We start from the raw sequence: 20,315 nt of genomic DNA on the forward strand, positions 1-20,315 counted from the left end.
TTAAAAGGAACATTGCCCAACACTGGTAATGATTACAGTGCTAATCCTAAAGTCCTTTAAAAAGGATTAGTGTATTTCTGTCAAACAGTCAACACAGGGTTCTGTTATGCAGTACTGCAGTTAAGCAATTCATGCAGCCCTCTAAAACAACAAGGCCGAGAAGAAAAATGAAAACGCAAAGGGACTGTGACACATGTCGAGCCTCTCCATATCCCCCGGCTGAACTCGACCGCTCAAACTCAAAGTGACATGTGAATCCTTTTTAGAGAAGTTTATGACTTTATCCAGTCACTCTGCTGCTCCTCTCCTCACACGTCTCACACGAGATGCTGAGAGAGACAAAGATGGGGGTGGAGGGGTATAAACAGCCTGGGCAATGACTCAGCCCTGGAGAACTTTTTTTTCACTTCATCCACGTACTGTATCCTGGCTTGGATCCATTTAGCAGGTAATAGTACAACCAAAACAAACAAACAAACAAAAAAATCTGTCATTATTTACTCACTGGAAATGTCCATTTTTGAAGAAACTATTTCTCAAGACATGACTAGTTGTAGCTTTGATAGACAGTGAAGCTCTGTTTTTAAACTAGTTCAAATGGATACAGCCTAAGCAGTATTTGCAAAGGCTTTTTGCTAAGAGGTTAAATTTAACATTATTTTAACAATAATGCCATATACTTTATATTACCCTGTTAATGTCTGGGTCAGTGTGAGAGGGCCAGTGCTTAATCTTATTCTATTTTTTTTTTTTTAATCGTGTACATACATTTTTATGCTTTATAATCTTAAACATTTGGTTTTCTGAGACATTTAATTGCAAATTCTTGTTATAACTTTTTTAACTGCTGTTTTATATAGAGGAGGTATTGTCGAAATTGCAGATTTGCGATTGATTTGAGTCTTGGTAGCATCAGTGAGAATGGATTGGAAATTACAAACCAATCAGTAATGGTCTGCCATTATTTTCCAGCAAGTGTTTATAAATATATGGAGTTTCCTGTGTAGTTATAGTGGTATAAAGTATTTGGATAAATGTAATTAGTTACTGTACTTAAGCATCTTTTTGGCTACTTTTTAGTGTTACTGAGTATCAAAGATATTAGCAACTTTTACTCTCTACTTGACTAGATTTTTGAACAAGTAAATGTATTTTTACTCCAATACATTTGTGATGATTAATGCAATGACACATTACATTTTGCATGGCACCTAACTTTTTCTGCAGCAGTTTATTTCTGCTATAAAGAAACAATGTCGCCATCTATAGGGCATTGAAGGTACTATTTTGTGCATTTTGCCTTCATTCACCCAAACTTGTCAACAAGGCTTTTACTTATTTTTTAAATTATTTTTACTTAACATTATTTTATTTTATATATTAATGAGACCTTTTTGAATGATATTGGTTTACTTGTGCACTTTTTAGAACTTGAGCTTAACTGAGACTTTAGATTTTGTAGACATTTAAGAGGCTGTTGTGTCAACCTTGATTTATTGCCATTTTGAGGTGTTGTTTTATTTTGATTTTACAAACATATTATAAACATGATTTCTCATCTTACAAATGAACCGTTTCTTATTTTCAGTGGCATGTCTTTTAGGTTTTGAGGACTAGTGCATCTTTGAGCCTACATTTAGCACGAGTAAAATACTTAAAAGGTACAATTTGTGATATTTTTTTCCGCTAAAGGTCGCTAGAAGCCTATTCAAAACAAAGGCGTAGTTTGATGACGTAAAGTTTTAGAGTGGAAACTTGGGACATGTGGTCTCCATCTCAACGGACGGTGCAAAAGAATAGGGATTGGAGTCTGGAAGAACTCATGTTCGTGGATGCGATTATTAACGTTACTGTAGTATGAAGCAGAGCGGGACCGAGTGTTGCGGGAGCTGAACGAGGAGCTGGAGCGATTGATCAACACACGCCTCACGAGCAGCGGGACTTTTATTATGACACAGTCGCCGGCGCCGCTTCCGCTTTTCCGGTCATGAGTTTACGGGAGCTTTACTTGTAGACAGAACCAGCGGCAGATGGTAAACAGTAATTATGTTCCATAAATAATTAACACAATCCACCATAAAACGTGCAAGAAGTAAATAAGGAACTGCTTGAAGCAAGCTAGTGGTTTGCTGGACGCTAGACACTACTTCCGCATTTGTCCACGGCACTGTTGTCATGTGGTTTCTACGTCAGTAAAGGCGGTAACAAAGGTAACTGCGTCATTGACAGGCGACTGCACTGCCCCGTGTCACTGTTTAGAATGGGAATTTTCTCATGATTTACAGGTAGTTGAAAACATTAGAGATATTGTTAGTAATCAGCTGGACAAAATATATAACACTAGCCTAGTGGTTTTTGGATATTTTACTGCAAAAATTTTACAAATTGTACCTTTAAGTACTATTGAAATCAGATACTCAAAGACTTTTATTCAAGTTGTATTGGAACTGGTGACTTGTAAGTTGAAATGGAATCATTTTTTGCTGTAATGTTTCTGTACCTTTATTCAAGTATGGTTTTCAGGTACTCTTTACACCTCTGGTTATAACTGTACAGTGCCTATACACAGTATATACTAGAGCTGTCAACGTTAATGCATTAACACATGCGATTACGAACCAAAATCCAAAATTAATTCAAAATCCTTAATGTGTTAAAATAATTTAACATAAATAATGCAAATAAATTATTGAAGCATGCAAAATTGCATCATTAACAGTTAGAAGATCTTAGAAGTTGAGAGCATCTACAGTATAATGGCGCACGTGCCTGTAACCCAGGTAGGCGGAAATTTCCATTCAAACCCTTTAACCTGATTTTGCTTCTCTGTTTTTGATCTGTTTTCCCGCAGGGAAAGTTTTCAGTCCAATGATCCAGTAAGAAAATTCATGCAAACAATGAGTCCAAAACAGTGCTAATGTAAAGAAAACTAGGCTGATTACATCAGAGATTGCAGAGAGAATAAAGACAGACTCACGTTACATTTTTTAGTGAATTATTAATTCCTGAAATGTCTGTTTCGCTTTAAAACACAAACTCTGTTATATTCTCTAATTCTTTCTGAAGAGCGTGAGCCCGCACACATTGCACTGTTTTAAAAACAACCTGAACATAAGATCAAAACATCCCACGCTGTATGGCCAGAAGATACACAAACTATGTTTCTCAGCTGGATTAAGCAAACCAACGTCTCGCTAGTAAAGTTTTGATGGATGAGGATTGCAATCAAGGTAGAAAAGATTGAAATGACATACAGAAGTCGTACAATAAGAACGCGTGAGGCTGTTATATTGATGTGCAAACGTGGTAATGTTCAGTATGGCAACTTGACTTGTCTAAAATGTAAACAAGCTCGTTAAAATGGTGTATGCTTAATTTCACAACAAGTATGCGATTGATCGCAATTAAAAATGTTACTCTATTGACAGCCCAAGCATATACATGCAATAGATTTGGATTGTTTCAGTACCTCTTCTGGCAGGAATTTAGTTTATTTAAACCAAAACCTTTCAGCAATTGGGGAGGAAGGAGAGGGTCAGTGAGCTGTTGAAGTTAAAGGATTAGTTCACTTTCAAATAAAATTTTCCTGATAATTTACTCACCCCATGTCATCCAAGATGTCCATGTCCTTCTTTCTTCAGTCGAAAAGAAATTAAGGTTTTTGATGAAAAATTACAAAATTACAGTTTCAGTGCAGCTTCAATGGGTTTTAAATGATACCAGACGAGGAATAAGGGTCTTAACTAGTGAAACGATTGGTCATTTTCGAAAAAAATGTAAATGTATACGCTTTATATAAACAAATGATTGACTTCCAAGTGGTTCCAAAACCGCACTTCCGTATTCTTCAAAAAGCTTTGCTGTATGTCCTGCGCCTTCCCTATTCAACTTACGGATTTTTCCCCCCCTTGTTCCTCGTCTGGTATCGTTTAAAGCCCTTTGAAGCCGCACTGAAACTGTAATTTTGACCTTCAACAATCTGGAGTCCAATGAAGTCCACTATAAGGAGAATAATCCTGGAATGTTTTCATCAAAAACCTTAATTTCTTTTCGACTGGAGAAAGAAGGACATAGACATCTTGGATGACATGGGGGTGAGTAAATTATCAGGAAATTTTTATTTGAAAGTGAACAAATCCTTTAACTCACATTAATGTGCATTAAAATGAATGTATTTATATTATGGTGGGCCCATAATCCTGGTAAAGCAAATAGAAATCTGAATTATTGGCTCAACCAGGCAAGCAGAAAATTCCTTACTGCTGAGCACTGCCAACTTAACCATCAAGCCTCCCTTAGCCAACTAGTTTCATCAGAAAGGCACCAAACCTACATAAACCAGCATAGACCAGTATAGAAATTCACATTGATTCAACAGCAGGAAACTGAACCTCAGCATCCCTCCATAGTCATCAGCATGCATGTGAAGGACTCGCTGCAGTGCTCCATGACGAGCTGGTGTCATAAAGGGGATCTGACCTCTGGGGTGAAAGTCAGCGGGCTGATTGACGGCCGGCTTCTTGATGTCAGAGGAGCGGTAGACGATGTGATGACGCCCGGGTCCTCCTTCCTCCTCTCCTGTCATGTCGCCTCCTCTCTCCAGTGGCTCGATAAAAAACTCCTCTTGACCTGCACGGATCATCCCCGCCTGACAGGTTTGAAAAAGAGAAAGAGAGGTTATGTTTTTCAAAGGCAGGTACAGCACAAAGCTTGCACATCAAGTCCATTAAGCGAATCAGCTATAAGGGCTATTTCTGTAAGCCTGCTATATCATGTTTTCATCAGCTTTGGAAGAAACCCTCGGGCAACCCGATCTCTGAATCGATCCATCCTCTTTCTGCATCTAACTCATGTGTTCGGGCCCCAACCATTTTTAAAACTCTGTGACATTGCCTGTCATAAGCAAAAACAAACTCTCGCTAATGTTTCCGAACAATTCGCCGCTTTTAGGGAGCAAACATGAGATCGTCTTGTTTGTGCAGTTTAAAGATGAGTGAGAATAGTCTACGAGGGTAAAGAGGGAAATCCAAACCACGAGCGAAGATCAATATGAATCTCCCTGCCAGAGTGAACAAACTCACTGACAGACACACTTGACAGCTCATGTTCCGTTCTCGCTGTGTCTAGTTGAGATTCGTTGGCTTTGAGCGACGAGCCGCGTCTACTGCCAGGGGTGCTGAGAACGTAATGAGAGAGAGAGAGAGAGAGTCTACAAGGCTTTAGGCACATGGGACCAATTGATTGTAGGACACGTCGCAGTCCCTACGACTTATTGGCTTTTCCCTGCCAGAGCGCAGGGTCTTTTCCCTTTGCTTCCATAGCAAATTAGACAGCCCAAACGAGAGCACAAATTGAATGGCAATGTTAGACCTCTTCTCTGATGTGGTGGAATATCAAATGTGAACTTCAAAAAGGGCTGTTAAAGTCACGCCGGAGCCCCCTCAGTCATCACAATACTGAAGCCCGGCAGAGTGCAGGCCGCTGAGCTAGTCGTTTAGCTTGGTCTCCCAGGAAATATTACATAGCGAGTGGTCCCGCCACCTCCCTCGCTCCCTCTTGCTTCCCCTGAGAGTTCATTACGAAGGAAATGCCCGTGCGCTGCATAAATCGACACCACTGCATGAAGGGCTGCCGTTGCACGTGGTCAACGCTGACTGAAAGTGCTGATGTAAAAAGAAAATACACTCACATATACTTTTGTCCTCTCCCAAAATCCACTCAAAACAGTGTGTGTTGTCTCGATTGCAAATTTTAAGAAGTTAAAGAAGCCTTTCCTTTCTTAATGACCTGAATGTGTCTACATTCTGCATCTGGGAAAAGGGGAGCAATTAATAGTATAATGCAAATCTGCATAATGTAACAGGCTACTGAAATGTCATACACTCTGCAAAGTAAGTTTTTTTTTTTTGCCTCATTTACCAATAAAAATATCAAAACATCTGTAAAACAATAGCAATTTACTTGAGAAGCAAAGATGCACAAGATATTAAGACTTAAAGGAACACTCCACTTTATTTTGAAAATAGGCTCATTTTCCAACTCTCCTAGAGTTAAACAGTTGAGTTTTACCGTTTGCCGATCTCCGGGTCTGGCGGTACCACTTTTAGCATAGCTTAGCATAGTTCATTGAATCTGATTAGACTGTTAGCATCGCGCTTAAAAATGACCAAAGAGTTTTGATATTTTTCCTATTTAAAACTTGACTCTTCTGTAGTTACATCGTGTACTAAGACCGACGGAAAATGAAAAATTGCGATTTTCTTGGCCGATATGGCTAGGAACTATAATCTCATTCTGGTGTAATAATCAAGGAACTTTGCTGCCGTACCATGAGTGCAGCAGGCGCAATGATATTACGCAGCGTCTCTCACAAATGTCACCATAGTTGCAAGGCACGCTCCCTGTGCAAGCAGGGGGTCACAGGCGCTGCATGTTATCATTGCGCCTGCTGCACCCATGATACGGCAGCAAAGTTCAAAGATTATTACGCCGGAATAAGAGTATAGTTCCTGGCCATATCGGCCTAGAAAATCGCAACTTTTCATTTTCCGTCGGTCTTAGTACACGATGTAACTACAGAAGAGTCAAGTTTTAAATAGGAAAATGAGCCTATTTTCAAAAAAAGTGGAGTGTTCCTTTAAGTTAAAGGATTAGTTCACTTTCAAATTAAAATTACCCCAAGCTTAGTAACCCTCAAGCCATCCTAGGTCTATATGACACTCTTCTTTCTGATGAACACAACCGGAGAAATATTAATAAATATCCTGACGCATCCAAGTTTTATAATGGCAGTGAACAATACCAACAAGTATGAGCTGAAGAAAGTGCTTCCATCCACATCCATCCATCATAAACGTACTTTACACGGCTCCGGGGGGTTAAAAAAAGACCTTCTAAAGCAAATCAATGTGTTTGTGTCCATATATATATATATATATATATATATATATATATATATATATAAATATCCATATTTTTTTGCCCTCGAGTCCGAGTCATTTGATTTTGAGTATCTACCGATACCGAGTCCCGATCCGATACTTCTATAATACATGAAAAAGAATAAAGAAGAGCGAAAAAAACGGATCCAGGAACAGTGCTTTTCAGGTTTTTCAGGTATCTAACAGTCGTTTTCACGTACAGAAAATAGATAAAGTAATCAAATATAAATTATCACTGCATATTATCTTTACTGTATAAAATAAATAAAGATTAATCATTATTGAAGTTACAAAAACTATTCAGTCAAGAGCAGTAAGTGATTTCTTTGTTATTTGTTGTTTGATTTAACATTAGAAACAGGCAGCAGGAATAGTTTTTTACCTTTAAGACATGCACAATCCAGTACATATACTGTTACACATGCGCTGTCTTTCTCGACTAATATACGTTCACTTAATACATAACCGACTGTTTGCTAGAATACTCGCTAATACGGGCATTTTGAAATAATTTTTGTATGAATTTGTCCGCTGTAGCGCAAGACTTGAAAGGGAACTCAGTATTTGCGCGCTGACTGAAATAAGCGTGTGCGCGCTTCGGATGAGCAATCAGCAAGGCTTAAATGAGTTAGTTTAAACACAGATAGCAACGTGTGCTGTTCCGGTCTCACCTGTATCAACACCCGGGTGATGACGGCGTAAATGACTGGACATGAGAGCAGACGGCACTCGCAGTTAACAGTTTACAAAGAGTGACTGTTTTGTCCACACTTTTTGATTATCGTTGTTGTAACGTTTTGCGCATCCATCGACTGAAACGTACATTATTTGAACTCTGTCTGTCTGTTTTCCACGTTGCTATTTTAAACAAACCATACGGTACGGTTCGATTTTTTACCGAGAATATATCCGAGTCCTGTTTGTGAGGTAACGTCCGATTCCGATCGAGTCTGAAACCACGTGATCGGGCCCGATTTCCGATCACAAGATCGGATCTGGACATCCCTATCCATATTAAAATATCTAGTGTCTGTCAGACCGCCTTCCGTATTCAATTCACGAAGAAAGAGTAAAACTCTCGCTTCAAAAAGTTTACGTTATGTCCTATGCCTTCCCTATTCAACTTATGGAAAAAGGTTAACTGACGGGATGCCAGTTTACACTTTCTTCATAAGTTGAATACGGAAGGTTGTCTTGCGGAAGCTAGAAATTTTACTTCATAACTTCTTAAATATGGACTTTTTTTTTTTTTTTTACACAAACGCATTGCTTCGCTTCAGAAGGACTTTATTAACCCCTCCGGAGCCGTGTGAAGTACGTTTATGATGGATGGATGTGGATGGAAGCACTTTCTTCAGCTCATGTTGGTATCGGTCACTGCTATTATAAAGCTCGGATGCATCAGGATATTTATTAACATATCTCCGATTATGTTCATCAGAAAGAATAAAGTCATATACACCTAGGATGGCTTGAGGGTGAGTAAAGCTTGGGGTAATTTTCATTTGAAAGTGAACTAATCCTTTATGGTTAAAAAAATATACACACACAGACACACACACATGCTATTGTTCGGGGAAATTTATTTCCTAAAATGTCATTTAAATATATATTTCAAGGTTTTATGTTTTGGTAAAAAGTAGTAAAAATATGTTTCTATTGTTAATCAAACAGTAGTTTAGTAAAGTGGTGTTTTTCTCCGTCCACACTAGTGTTTAAAGTGTTTCCAAAATCGTTTCTGTCATCTTTGCAGGAATGTAATATGAAGTTTTGAAGTCAAATGTATCCTCTTGGGAGAGTGTCTTCAAAAGGCTCAATTTTCACAGGACAGAAATGTGGATGGATGGCCAAAACATAAAGAAAAAAAAATGCAATAAAGTGGAACAATATTGTTGGGATCCCTTTCAAAGCATTTTGTTTTAATCGATTAACAAATGTATCCAAAATTAGTGTAGATGTAGCCATAAATGACCCTTATGGCAGTCGTTCAAGTCAGTCAGATGAACACTTCCTGTTTAAGTGGGCAGATGTTAAAGAAAATTCTGAGCACCTCTGAAAAAATCTTGTTCAGAATTTGGGCACAAAGCATTGTTTCCAATGACATTTTACCAAAAACCACATTTTCATACTTTGTGCAAGGAACTGAGGCTGAGCGACTATTACAGGACAATCGAACATGTCTACATTTTAACTGACTGATTCTTTCCATTTGGACTCCTTTGGGACATCTCCAGATCCTGTAATCTGAAATAGAACCCGTCATCAAAACCGAAGCCCCTCTTTCCTTATGGTGAAACTATGGCTAATGCCTATCTTTTGGCCCTCTCGAGCACACATAGTCAGGCTCTAATGGTTTCAAATGATCAATCTATAGTAAAATGTTCTGGTTTGTTACAGTCTAAGCACAGAAACACAGCACAAAACCTCCAACAGAACAAGCTAGGCCAGCTGCACCATCCAACTTCATCCAAGACCTCCGTATCAGCGAGATTGTGGTTGGGCGGACTTCAGCCGGTCTGAAGTGTCTCTATCTGCCAAAATATCCAAGAGAGAGTTCATGAGCAGATTCAGAAGCATTATCTGTGTTTGTATGCGCATGATTGTGTGGAAACAGGCCACCCTCCCTGTCCAATAAGAAATCCACAACCCTCTGTGTGTGTGAGATTGCTCATAAAGCTGATATTTGTTTGACTCTGACAGCTACAAAACAATGAGCACTGTAGCTATTCTACTGCCATTATGGCTTCAAGTTTTCTTGGCTCCACCTGGCCACATTGGCTCTAACATAACTTTTCATATTGTCAAATTTAACAGGAACTGATAGCCAAGATACTTTAGATAGGTATCTCTTAATGTCCCGCCACCTCGCAAATTACTGTCTCCACTTCAAAGAGTGAGAAATATTTTTCATTTACACCCAATCCACACCTAGGAGAAAATACAATCAGTGTCAATTTAGAAGTTCCCATTTGAACTGAGGTATCACAGAGGGGAAAAACACTGTATCATTCAACATTATGACATTTAAGACAAAAGCTGTACTCTAAAATTATCAAGCTGCATTGCTCCATACAACTTGTAAAAAAGAAGTACACTTTAAAATATTTCTAAAAAGAGTACTTTATACATTATTACAATTAAATGTATTATAATATGTATTACAGCCTAGTTAATATTCAAATTAAATGCACATTTTAGTGTTTTGACCCACTTCTGGAAGACTTAAGTACATTTTTATATGCAATTTTATAATTAATCCTATTGTCTTCAAAACATGGTTAAAGTGTGACTAACTCTGACAAGCATTTATGGTAAACAACAATATACTTGAATGAGTTTTATATTGAAACTTGTGTGTAATTTATTTAAATATATTTGTAATTGCACATTGACAATAATAAAGTTGGGTAATGTAGTATATTTAAAAATATATTAACTTTAAATCAAATAACACACTGACATAGTTAATTTCATCTATATTTTTATCTTGTATGTTATGCATTTAAACATAGTTGTAATTACATACTGGTAATGATAAAGGTCCCATGCAGTATATTCAAAATGTATTACCTTTAAATCAATTAACATACTACAGTTAAAGGGTTAGTTCACCCCAAAATGAAAATTCTGTCAGTAATTACTCACCCTCGTGTCGTTCCACACCCGTAAGACCTTCGTTCATTTTCGGAACACAAATTAAGATATTTTTTGATAAAATTCGATGGATCAGTGAGGCCTGCATTGACAGCAAGATAATTTACACACAGAAAGGTTCTAAAATCATATTTAAAACAGTTCATGTGACTCCGACTTTAATGTTATGAAGCGACGAGAATACTTTTTGTGTGCCAAAAAACAAAATAATGACTTTATTCAACAATATTTAGTGATGGGCGATTTTAAAACACTGCTTCATGAAGCTTCAAAGCTTTACTGATCTTTTGTTTTGAATCAGTAGTTCGGAGCGTGAAAGTCACGTGATTTCAGTAAACGAGGCTTCATTATAGCCTGGATGTTTCGAAATTTCAATGGTTCACGTGACTTTGGCTTTTTTAATACATGTTTCAAACCACTGATTCAAAACAAAAGATTCGTAAAGCTTCAAAGCTTCATGAAGCAGTATTTTGAAATCGTCCATCACTTGATTTTGTTGAATAAAGTCGTTATTTTGTTTTGTTTCGTTGTATTCTCATCGCTTCATTACATTAAGGTTGAACCACTGTAGTCACATGAACTGTTTTAAATATATCTTTAGTAGCTTTCTGGCCATTTGAAAGTGTTAATTATCTTGCTGTCAATGCAGAGCCATCAGATTTTATCAAAAATATCTTAATTTGTGTTTCGAAGATGAATGAAGGTCTTACGGGTGTGGAACGTAATGAGGGTGAGTAATTAATGACAGAATTTTCATTATGGGGTGAACTAACCCTTTAAAATTATAATCAAGTATTCTACATGTGCTTTAGCATGTTAGTCAACACATCAAAATAAGTGTACTTCTTTAAAGCAAGATCAGTGATTATTAAAAAAAAAAAAAAAAAAAAAATATTTAAAGATTTACAATGTACTTTGAAAGTAAAACTTTTAATTTTTAATTATTACAGAGTGCACTTATTAAAAGTGTCCTTAAATGTGTTAAGAAACATTGTCATGAAAGTGTACTCTCTATAAGTACCCTTAAGTGTAGTATATTTTCTACCCTTTTTTTGTAATCACTACCACTGCCAAAAAACAATAAGGCAACCTGCCTCAATGACTACCGACCCATTGCGCTGACTCTAATAGTGATGAAGTGCTTCGAAATAATCGTTATGAGTCACATCAAGACCAACACACCGGATACCCTGGACCCTCTCCAGGTTGCATATAGATTAAATAGGTCCACAGAGGATGCCATCAGCACAACAATACATATACTGTCCTTACTCATCTGGAAAACAAAGACAGTTATGTTTGAATGCTGTTCATTGAATATAGTTCGGCATTCTAAACAGTGATTTCATTGAAGCTCATCAAAAAGATGATACACTTGGTGTGCCACACACCCTGTGTAACTGCTTCTGAACTTTGTAACGAGCAGACCCCAGACTGTCAGAATTGGGAATTACAAATCCAGGACAATAACCATAAACACAGGAATTCCACAGGGATTTGTGCTGAGCCCTTTTCTCTACACACTGTATGTGATGTGTAGCCTCCCAGAACAACAGCAGCATCATTAAATTCGCTGATGACACAACAGTGATTGGACTGATAACAGGAGGTGACGAGACAGTGTACAGTATAGAAGTGACAGACCTAGCAAAGTGGTGCCAGGATAACAATCTCTTCCTAAACATTATCAAAACAGATTATCATCGATTTACGGAGGAAGAGGAAGCAGCACTTAACGTTGTCACTGAGGATCTCACCTGGCCTTACAACACCACACAACTGGTCAAGAAATCACACGTTTGCACTTCTTGAGAACGTTGAGGAAATTTGCCATGTTCTCAGATGCTTCTCTAGGTGTGGAAACTTAAGTGTCCTCACCAGCTCCATTACAGTTTGGTTCGGAAACTGCACAATCCAGGATCATAAGGCTCTTCAGCAGGTGTTCAAACCATCTCTGGAACTGCCTTACCAACACTGGAAAGCATTTGCCAGGTTAGAGTCATCAGGAGAGCCCGAAATATCATTAAGGACAATAATTGTCCCAACACAACCTTTTCATACTCCTACCATCAGGCAGACACTACAGGAGTGCTAAAGCTAGAACTTCAAGAATGAAAAATCCACAACCCATTTTTACCCACAAGCCATTAGTCTTGTGAATGACACCTATCCATTGCCCCTCCCCCCATCTCTGCAGACACAGACTGCCCTTGGATCCTGAAAGGGTAGACAAACTTACCCTTTATTTTTTTCTTATAATCCAAAAAACAAGATTACTGAGTTCACTTTTTGATATATATATATATATATATATATATATATATATATATATATATATATATATATATATATATATATATATATATATATATATATATATATATATATCAGTGGCGTGCGGTCCATATAAGCTGCGAATGCTCTGCATACCCAAGCCATTAGTGGACTCGGCAACTAATATTAACATTATAAATTACTATTAAATCCCTTGTTTGAGGTGTATCATAAAGCCTACATGATTGGTAATGCATATGTAACTGTCCGTAATTTATTTATTTGCCAAAAGACGGTAATTTTCCCTAAATCTTCCAGTTACGGAGATTTCCGGGTAAGCTGATCTGCGGCAGCTTCGCGCTTTCGTTATGGAACGTCATCATTGTCGCGCGTTCTCATTGGTTTGCTGGTCTATTGCAAATTACATGGGCAGGAAAAGCTATGAGCGGACCGCTCGCCCAAGAGGAAAAAATAGCTGCTGCAAGATCTTGATGACCGAAAATCACATTGTATTTGATACAAAACTAACTAGACTTAGCCAAATGGGGGGAAAAAATCACAACTAAAACTATTTTCATAGTATTTCATTTTCTCCATAGAGATTTTTTTATGAAAACTTATAAATAGTTTAAGGATGTTAATCGATATAGTTTTTGCGTTTGCATAATTTCAACTTTTTTTTTTTTTAAAGAACTAAGAACTGATTTTTTAAAGCCTACTGATATTTTTATTTATTATAGCCAACTTATATTTAGCCTATTATAATTACATTTTTTTTTTTTATAATATGCTACTAATTGTTTTACTTATTTTTAATAATTAATTTAAAAAGTACTTGTGGCATACATTTAAATTGACGCCATGGTGTTTTTTATTTGTCGTGTCTGATTTAGATCTGTGTCCTAAACTGATACGTTGAAGTATGTCGTTTCTGTGACACTAGCGGCACCTATGGATTACAAAAATACAGCATATTTTGCAAAAACACCTTTCGCATGTTGCGCCTTCGTCGACTCAAACGTCACAAAAGCTCTTACAGTCTCAACAGGCAAATATGGGCTACTCTCAATAAAAGTTCCAACATATTAGAAATACTTTTCACTGTGTTTCTAACAATGTCTAAAGAGAATGTGAGCGTCTCGCATATTAGCTATAATCACATTCAACGTAACTCTATTGGCCACATTTATTTACATGACGCACCCATAGACTGTAAAAAAAGACCAAAAAAAAAAAAAAAGCACCACACAGCATACCCGGTTAAAAAAGTCACCGCTCGCCACTGATATATATATAAGATTATTAGCATTGTAATGGATATGACAATGTAAATGTATTTGGTCTTGGCGGAGTAGATCGACTACGCTGCTGCAGAAATGCTGCTGCTGCTGCTGCTGATTATTGCTGCTGTTTCAGAGCAAGCACAGGAACTTGCTACTGCCAAATAGCATATATAAATAACCCATAGCAGATCTATACAGGTGGAGCTGGGGAATGTGGAGGGTTTTAGAGGAACTCTGAGGCGCACTGCAAAAAATAGTTTATGCTTGTGATCTTTAATTCATAAAATTAGCAAAAATCTAACCTTTCATTGAAGGAAAAGAAACGAAAGTGGGGGGAAAATCTCATTATGAAACACATTGGCCACAGTTATTGACACCCTTTTACTCAATACTTTTTGCAACCTCCTTTTGCCAAGATAACAGTTCTGAGTCTTCTTCTATAATGCCTGATGAGTTTGGAGAACACCTGACAAGAGATCAGAGAACATTCCTTCATACAGAATCTCTCCAGATCTTCAGATTCCCAGCTCCATGTTGGTGCTTCTTCTCTTCAGTTCACTCCACACATTTTCTATAGGGTTCAGTTCAGGGGACTGGAATGGCCATGGCAGAAGCTTCATTTTGTGCTCAGTGACACATTTTTGTGTTTGTTTTGATGTTTGTTTTGGATCATTGTCCTGATGGAAGATCCAACCATGGCCCATTATTGGATTTCTAGCAGAAGCAGTCAGGTTTTGATTTTTTATCTGTTGGTATTTGATAGAATCCATGATACCAAGTATCTGAGCAAGATGTCCAGGACCTCCACAACATTAAAGATCCAGCAGTATATTTAACCATAGGTATGGGGTACTTTTTATCCATGTGTGCACCAAACCCATCTGGTGGGTTTGCTGCCAAAAAGCTCTTTTTTTAGTTTCATCTGACCATAGAAGCTGGTCCCGTTTGAAGTTCCAGTCTTGTCTGACAACTGAATATGCTGGAGATTGTTTCTGAATGAGAGCAGAGGATTTTTCTTGAAACCCTCCCGAACAACTTGTGGGGATGTTGGTGCTGTTTGATCATTTTTTTTTAGGCTCAGCTAATCTCTGCAATTCTCCAGCTGTGATCCTTGGCGTGTCTATGGCCACTCAAACTTTCCTCCTCACCACGCATTAGAGCAATTTAGACACACGTCCTCTTCCAGGCAGAGTTGTAACATCTGTAGTTGATTGGAACTTCTTAATTATTGCCCTGATGGTGGAAATGGGGATTTTCGATGGTTTAGCTATTTTCTTACAGCCACTTTTTAATTTGTGAAGCTCGATAATCTTTTGCTGAACATCAGAGCTATATTCTTTGGTTTTACTGATTGTGATAAATGATTAAGGGATTTTTGCCTTTGTGTTTCCTCATGTTTATACTCCTGTGGAACAGAAAGTCATGGCTGGACAATTTCATGTTAATGATAATGACCCTGGTGTGCTAAAAAAAAAAATTGTAAATATGAGGGAATAATGGGAATATACTTCAGAGATATTTTACTCATAAAAAAATTCTAGGGGTGCCAGTAATTGTGGCCAACATGTTTTGGAGAAAAAAATTTATTTCATAATGTGATTTTCCACCCACTATCAATTCTTTTCCTTCAATGAAATGTTAGATTTTTGCTAATTTTATTAATTAAAGATCAAAGGGATAAACAATGCAGATTTATTTTTACAGTCATCTTTGATCATATTTATCAAGGGTACCAACAATTTTGTAATATATATACAGTATCTCACAGAAGTGAGTACACCCCTCACATTTTTGTATATATTTTCTTATATCTTTTCATGTATCATGTCTTTTCACAACTCTAAAGAAATAACACTTTGCTACAATGTAAAGTAGTGAGTGTACAGCTTGTATAACAGTGTAAATTTGCTGTACCCTCAAAATAACTCAACGCACAGCCATTAATGTCTAAACCACTGGCCACAAAAGTGAGTACACCCCTAAGTGAAAATGTCCAAATTGGGCCAAATTAGCCATTTTCTCTCCACGGTGTCATGTGACTCATTAGTGTTACAAAGTCTCAAGTGTGTATGGGGAGCAGGTGTGTTAAATGTGGTGTTATCGCTATCACTATCTCATACTGGTCACTGGAAGTTCAACATGGCACCTCATGGCAAAGAACTCTCAAAGGATCTAAAAAAAAAAAGAATTGTTGCTCTACATAAAGATGGCGTAGGCTATAAGAAGTTTGCCAAGACCCTGAAACTGAGCTGGAGCACAGTGGCCAAGACCATACAGCAGTTTAACAGGACAGACTCAGAACAGGCCTCGCCATGGTCGACCAAAGAAGAGGAGTGCACATGCTCAACATCATATCCAGAGGTTGTGTTTGGGAAATAGATGTATGAGTGCTGCCAGCATTGCTGCAGAGATTGAAGGGGTGAGGGGTCAACCTGTCAGTGCACAGACCATACGCCGCACACTGCATCAAATTGGTCTGCATGGCTGTCGTCCCAGAAGCAAGCCTCTTTTAAAGATGATGCACAAGAAAGCCCGCAAACAGTTTGCTGAAGACAAGCAGACTAAGGACATGGATTACTGGATCTATGTCCTGTGGTCTGATGAGACCAAGATAAACTTATTTGCTTCAGATGGTGTCAGTGTGGCGGCAACCAGGTGAGGACTACAAAGACAAATGTGTCTTGCCTACAGTCAAGCATGGTGGTGGGAATGTCATGGTCTGGGGCTGCATGAGTGCTGCCGACACTGGGGAGCTACAGTTCATTGAGGGAACCATGAATGCCAACATGTACTGTGACATAGTGAAGCAGAGCATGATCCCCTCCCTTCAGAGACTGGGCCGCAGTATTCCAACATGATAACGACCCCAAACATACCTCCAAGACGACCACTGCCTTGCTAAAGAAGCTGAGGGTAAAGGTGATGGACTGGCCAAGCATGTCTCCAGACCTAAACCCTATTGGAGGAGCGCAAGGTCTCTAACATCCACCAACTCCGTGATGTCATCATGGAGTGGAAGATGACTCCAGTGGCAACCTGTGAAGCTCTGGTGAACTCCATGCCCAAGAGGGTTAAGGCAGTGCTGGAAAATAATGGTGGCCACACAAAATATTGACACTTTGGGCCCAATTTGGACATTTTCACTTAGGGGTGTACTCACTTTTGTGCCCAGCGGTTTAGACATTAACATTAAAATTTAGACATGGCTGTGTGTTGAGTTATTTTGAGGGGACAGCAAATTTACACTGTTATACAAGCTGTACACTCACTACTTTACATTCTAGCAAAGTGTCATTTCTTCAGAGTTGTCACATGAAAAGATGTAATCAAATATTTACAAAAATGTGAAGGGTGTACTCACTTCTCTCACCTCGTCGCCATCTTTATGTTTTCACTTTGTCACAAAAATTTCTTAATTTCTAAAGATTCATATAACGCTGTCTTAGCATTTAGTGAAAAAAAGGTATTTTCGGACACAAAAAATAATGAAACAGTCTTCACATTTAAAAAATGCTGCCTCCGTAGGTTCTGGAACAGAGCAAAAGTCTCAATGCTTTCAATTCAAGATGAGAACTAACAGAGATGGAATTGAGACAAAGTGCTTGCGCGTAAGAGAGAGAACAGATGCACAGGGAAAGACAGAGAGAGGGAGAGAGAGAGAGAGAGAGAGAGAGAGAGAGAGAGAGAGAGAGAGAGAGAGAGAGAGAGAGATGAAGTATTACATTATTACAGAGCTGAGTCCATGAGACAGGGAGGAAGTGCAGTGCAGTTCCTCTCCGGCATGAGGCCCATGAGAACCCAGACTCTGACATAACACAGGAGGCTATTAGAAAGCTGTTTATATAGTTTAATTAAAGAGTTTTACATATGATGAAAGAGAGGCGTGTAGGTGCTTGGCTGTAATGACACTAATGATGATAGAAAGACTACACTTAACATACTGTCCTGGCCTATCTATTAATGGCATAATCTCAGAGTGTGGACCATGACAAATGAACAAGATATTACTGGAATAGCTCATTCTAATGAACAGTCATCATTTACTCTCTCATCTCTGTAACATTGCATTTTAGGTTAAAGTCTATCATTCCTGTTCCTGTATTCTGATTGTCAGATAATTAAAGTCTATGCATTGTGTATATTTATAATTCTCTAACGTCGTGTTTACTGACTAGCAATTTGTGACATCCTCATGTAGTTGAACTATTCCTTTAAAATGTTGCCCTGCATCTTTATAAAAAATATGTAATATTTCCTTGGTTAGCTTCAACAGTTTGTTGGTAGATGATGTAACTTCAATAATATGCACAAAAAAAGAATGTTTCTCCAATTGACAGCCATTCAAAAACATATATTTTTTTTAAAAAAAAAATTGTGAAACAATTGTGTTTTTCCTAGTCTACATTGCAGCATCTAGGTATTTGCTATTGAGATGAATGGAACCACTAAGCGATAGCTCCAGGTATATTAGAACTCTTAAAGAAAGTCATACAGGTTTGGAATGACACAAGGGTTAGTAAATGATGACAGAAATTTATTTTGAGGTAAATTATTCCTTTATTCAAAATTAAATAAATGCTATAACAGCATCCAAATACTTGTAGCTAAGCAAATGCTACTGAGATGAATGGAAATGCTAAGTGACAGCTCTCTCCAGATATATTAAAACTCTTTTAAAACAGCAGCACATGATGAACTAGACTGTCATTCAGGGAATATAGTACATTGAAGACCAGCTGCGTATGCTTTGGATCCCAGATGAGAGCAGTTTTCCTATAGTTCCTGCTGACTGTTATTCAATAGTAGCCTTGGGAGAAAGAAGAGCAGCTAAGGTTTAGGTTTCAATCAAGATTGTATTTGGAGTGTTTCCAAACATGACCTGGTTAAGAGAAAATGGGATATTAACCTTGTTTTTAAACATGATTTGCTTCACTAAGTAACTGTAAGGATATCAGCTGTACAAAAGCAGTGACCCGTGTTTTCATTCACAGGACATTTGCCGTGTTTTTCATTTATTTCATTTTAAGCAAAGCCAAGGCACATATGAAGTCTTTGATCAGTCAGACTTATGATGATGAGCTTCCTCATGTGTGTTTTTCTTGGGACAACACAGCTGATTGATCTCAAATCTGTCTCCTCTATCCACATCATATATATATATTTGAATGTTTTGAGTAACTGACTGTGAGTGTTAGATGACATGATTATCTAAATGTGAAAATAAAGGAAATGAGCATGTACAAATAAATGGTTGATATAAAAATTCTATAGTAGTTTTAATAAATAATAAAAACAGATACTAAAAACGAATCAAAGTGGCATCACAACATGATGATCACGACAGTATGAAATTGCATATTCTTTTTGATATTTGTCAACGATTACATTTAAGTGTTGTTTAAAGGGTTAGTTCACCCAAAAATGAAAATAATGTAATTTATTACTCACTCTCATTCGTTCCACACCCCTAAGACCTTTGTTCGTCTTCGGAACACAAATTAAGATATTTTTGATTAAATCTGATGGCTTAGCGAGGCCTGCATATCAACGGTAATTCCTCTCTCAAGATCCATAAAGGTACTAAAATCATATTTAAATCAGTTCATGTGAGTACCAGTGGTTCTACCTTAATATTATAAAGCGACAAGAATATTTTGTGTGCCAAAAAAACCCCCCCAAAATAACGACTTTTTAACAATATCTAGTGATGGCCGATTTCAAAACACTGCTTCATAAAGCTTCGGAGCTTTATGAATCAAATCAGTGGTTTGGAGCACCAAAGTCACGTGATTTCAGCAATTTGACAGTATGATACATGATCCGAATCACTGATTCGACTCAAAAGATTCATAATGCTCCGAAGCAGTGTTTTGAAATCGGCCATCACTAGATATTGTTAAAAAGTTGTTATTTAGTTTTTTTGGCGCACAAAAAATATTCTTGTCGCTTTATAATATCAAGGTAGAACCACTGAACTCACATGAACTGATTTAAATATGTTTTTAGTACCTTTATAGATCTTGAGAGAGTACCAATGCTGTCTATGCAGGCCTCGCTGAGCCATCGGATTGAATCAAAAATATCTTAATTTGTGTTCTGAAGATGAACGAAGGTCTTATGGGTGTAGGACGACATGAGGGTGAGTAATTAATGACATTATTTT

General features: G+C 37.7%; 1 protein-coding gene across 1 annotated transcript in view; it reads right to left on the minus strand.

The window, feature by feature from the left end:
- The window catches only part of adamts2a (ADAM metallopeptidase with thrombospondin type 1 motif, 2a), a 100,004-nt gene that overhangs the window by 60,217 nt on the left and 19,472 nt on the right, over positions 1–20,315 (minus strand). The window contains exon 3 of the mRNA XM_067375183.1: positions 4,480–4,648. Within this exon, the coding sequence (XP_067231284.1) occupies positions 4,480–4,648 (169 nt within the window). The remainder of the gene's footprint in view (positions 1–4,479; positions 4,649–20,315) is intronic.

The sequence above is a fragment of the Chanodichthys erythropterus genome, chromosome 22 (genome assembly GCF_024489055.1).
Source record: "Chanodichthys erythropterus isolate Z2021 chromosome 22, ASM2448905v1, whole genome shotgun sequence".
Classification (NCBI taxonomy): Eukaryota; Metazoa; Chordata; class Actinopteri; order Cypriniformes; family Xenocyprididae; genus Chanodichthys; species Chanodichthys erythropterus.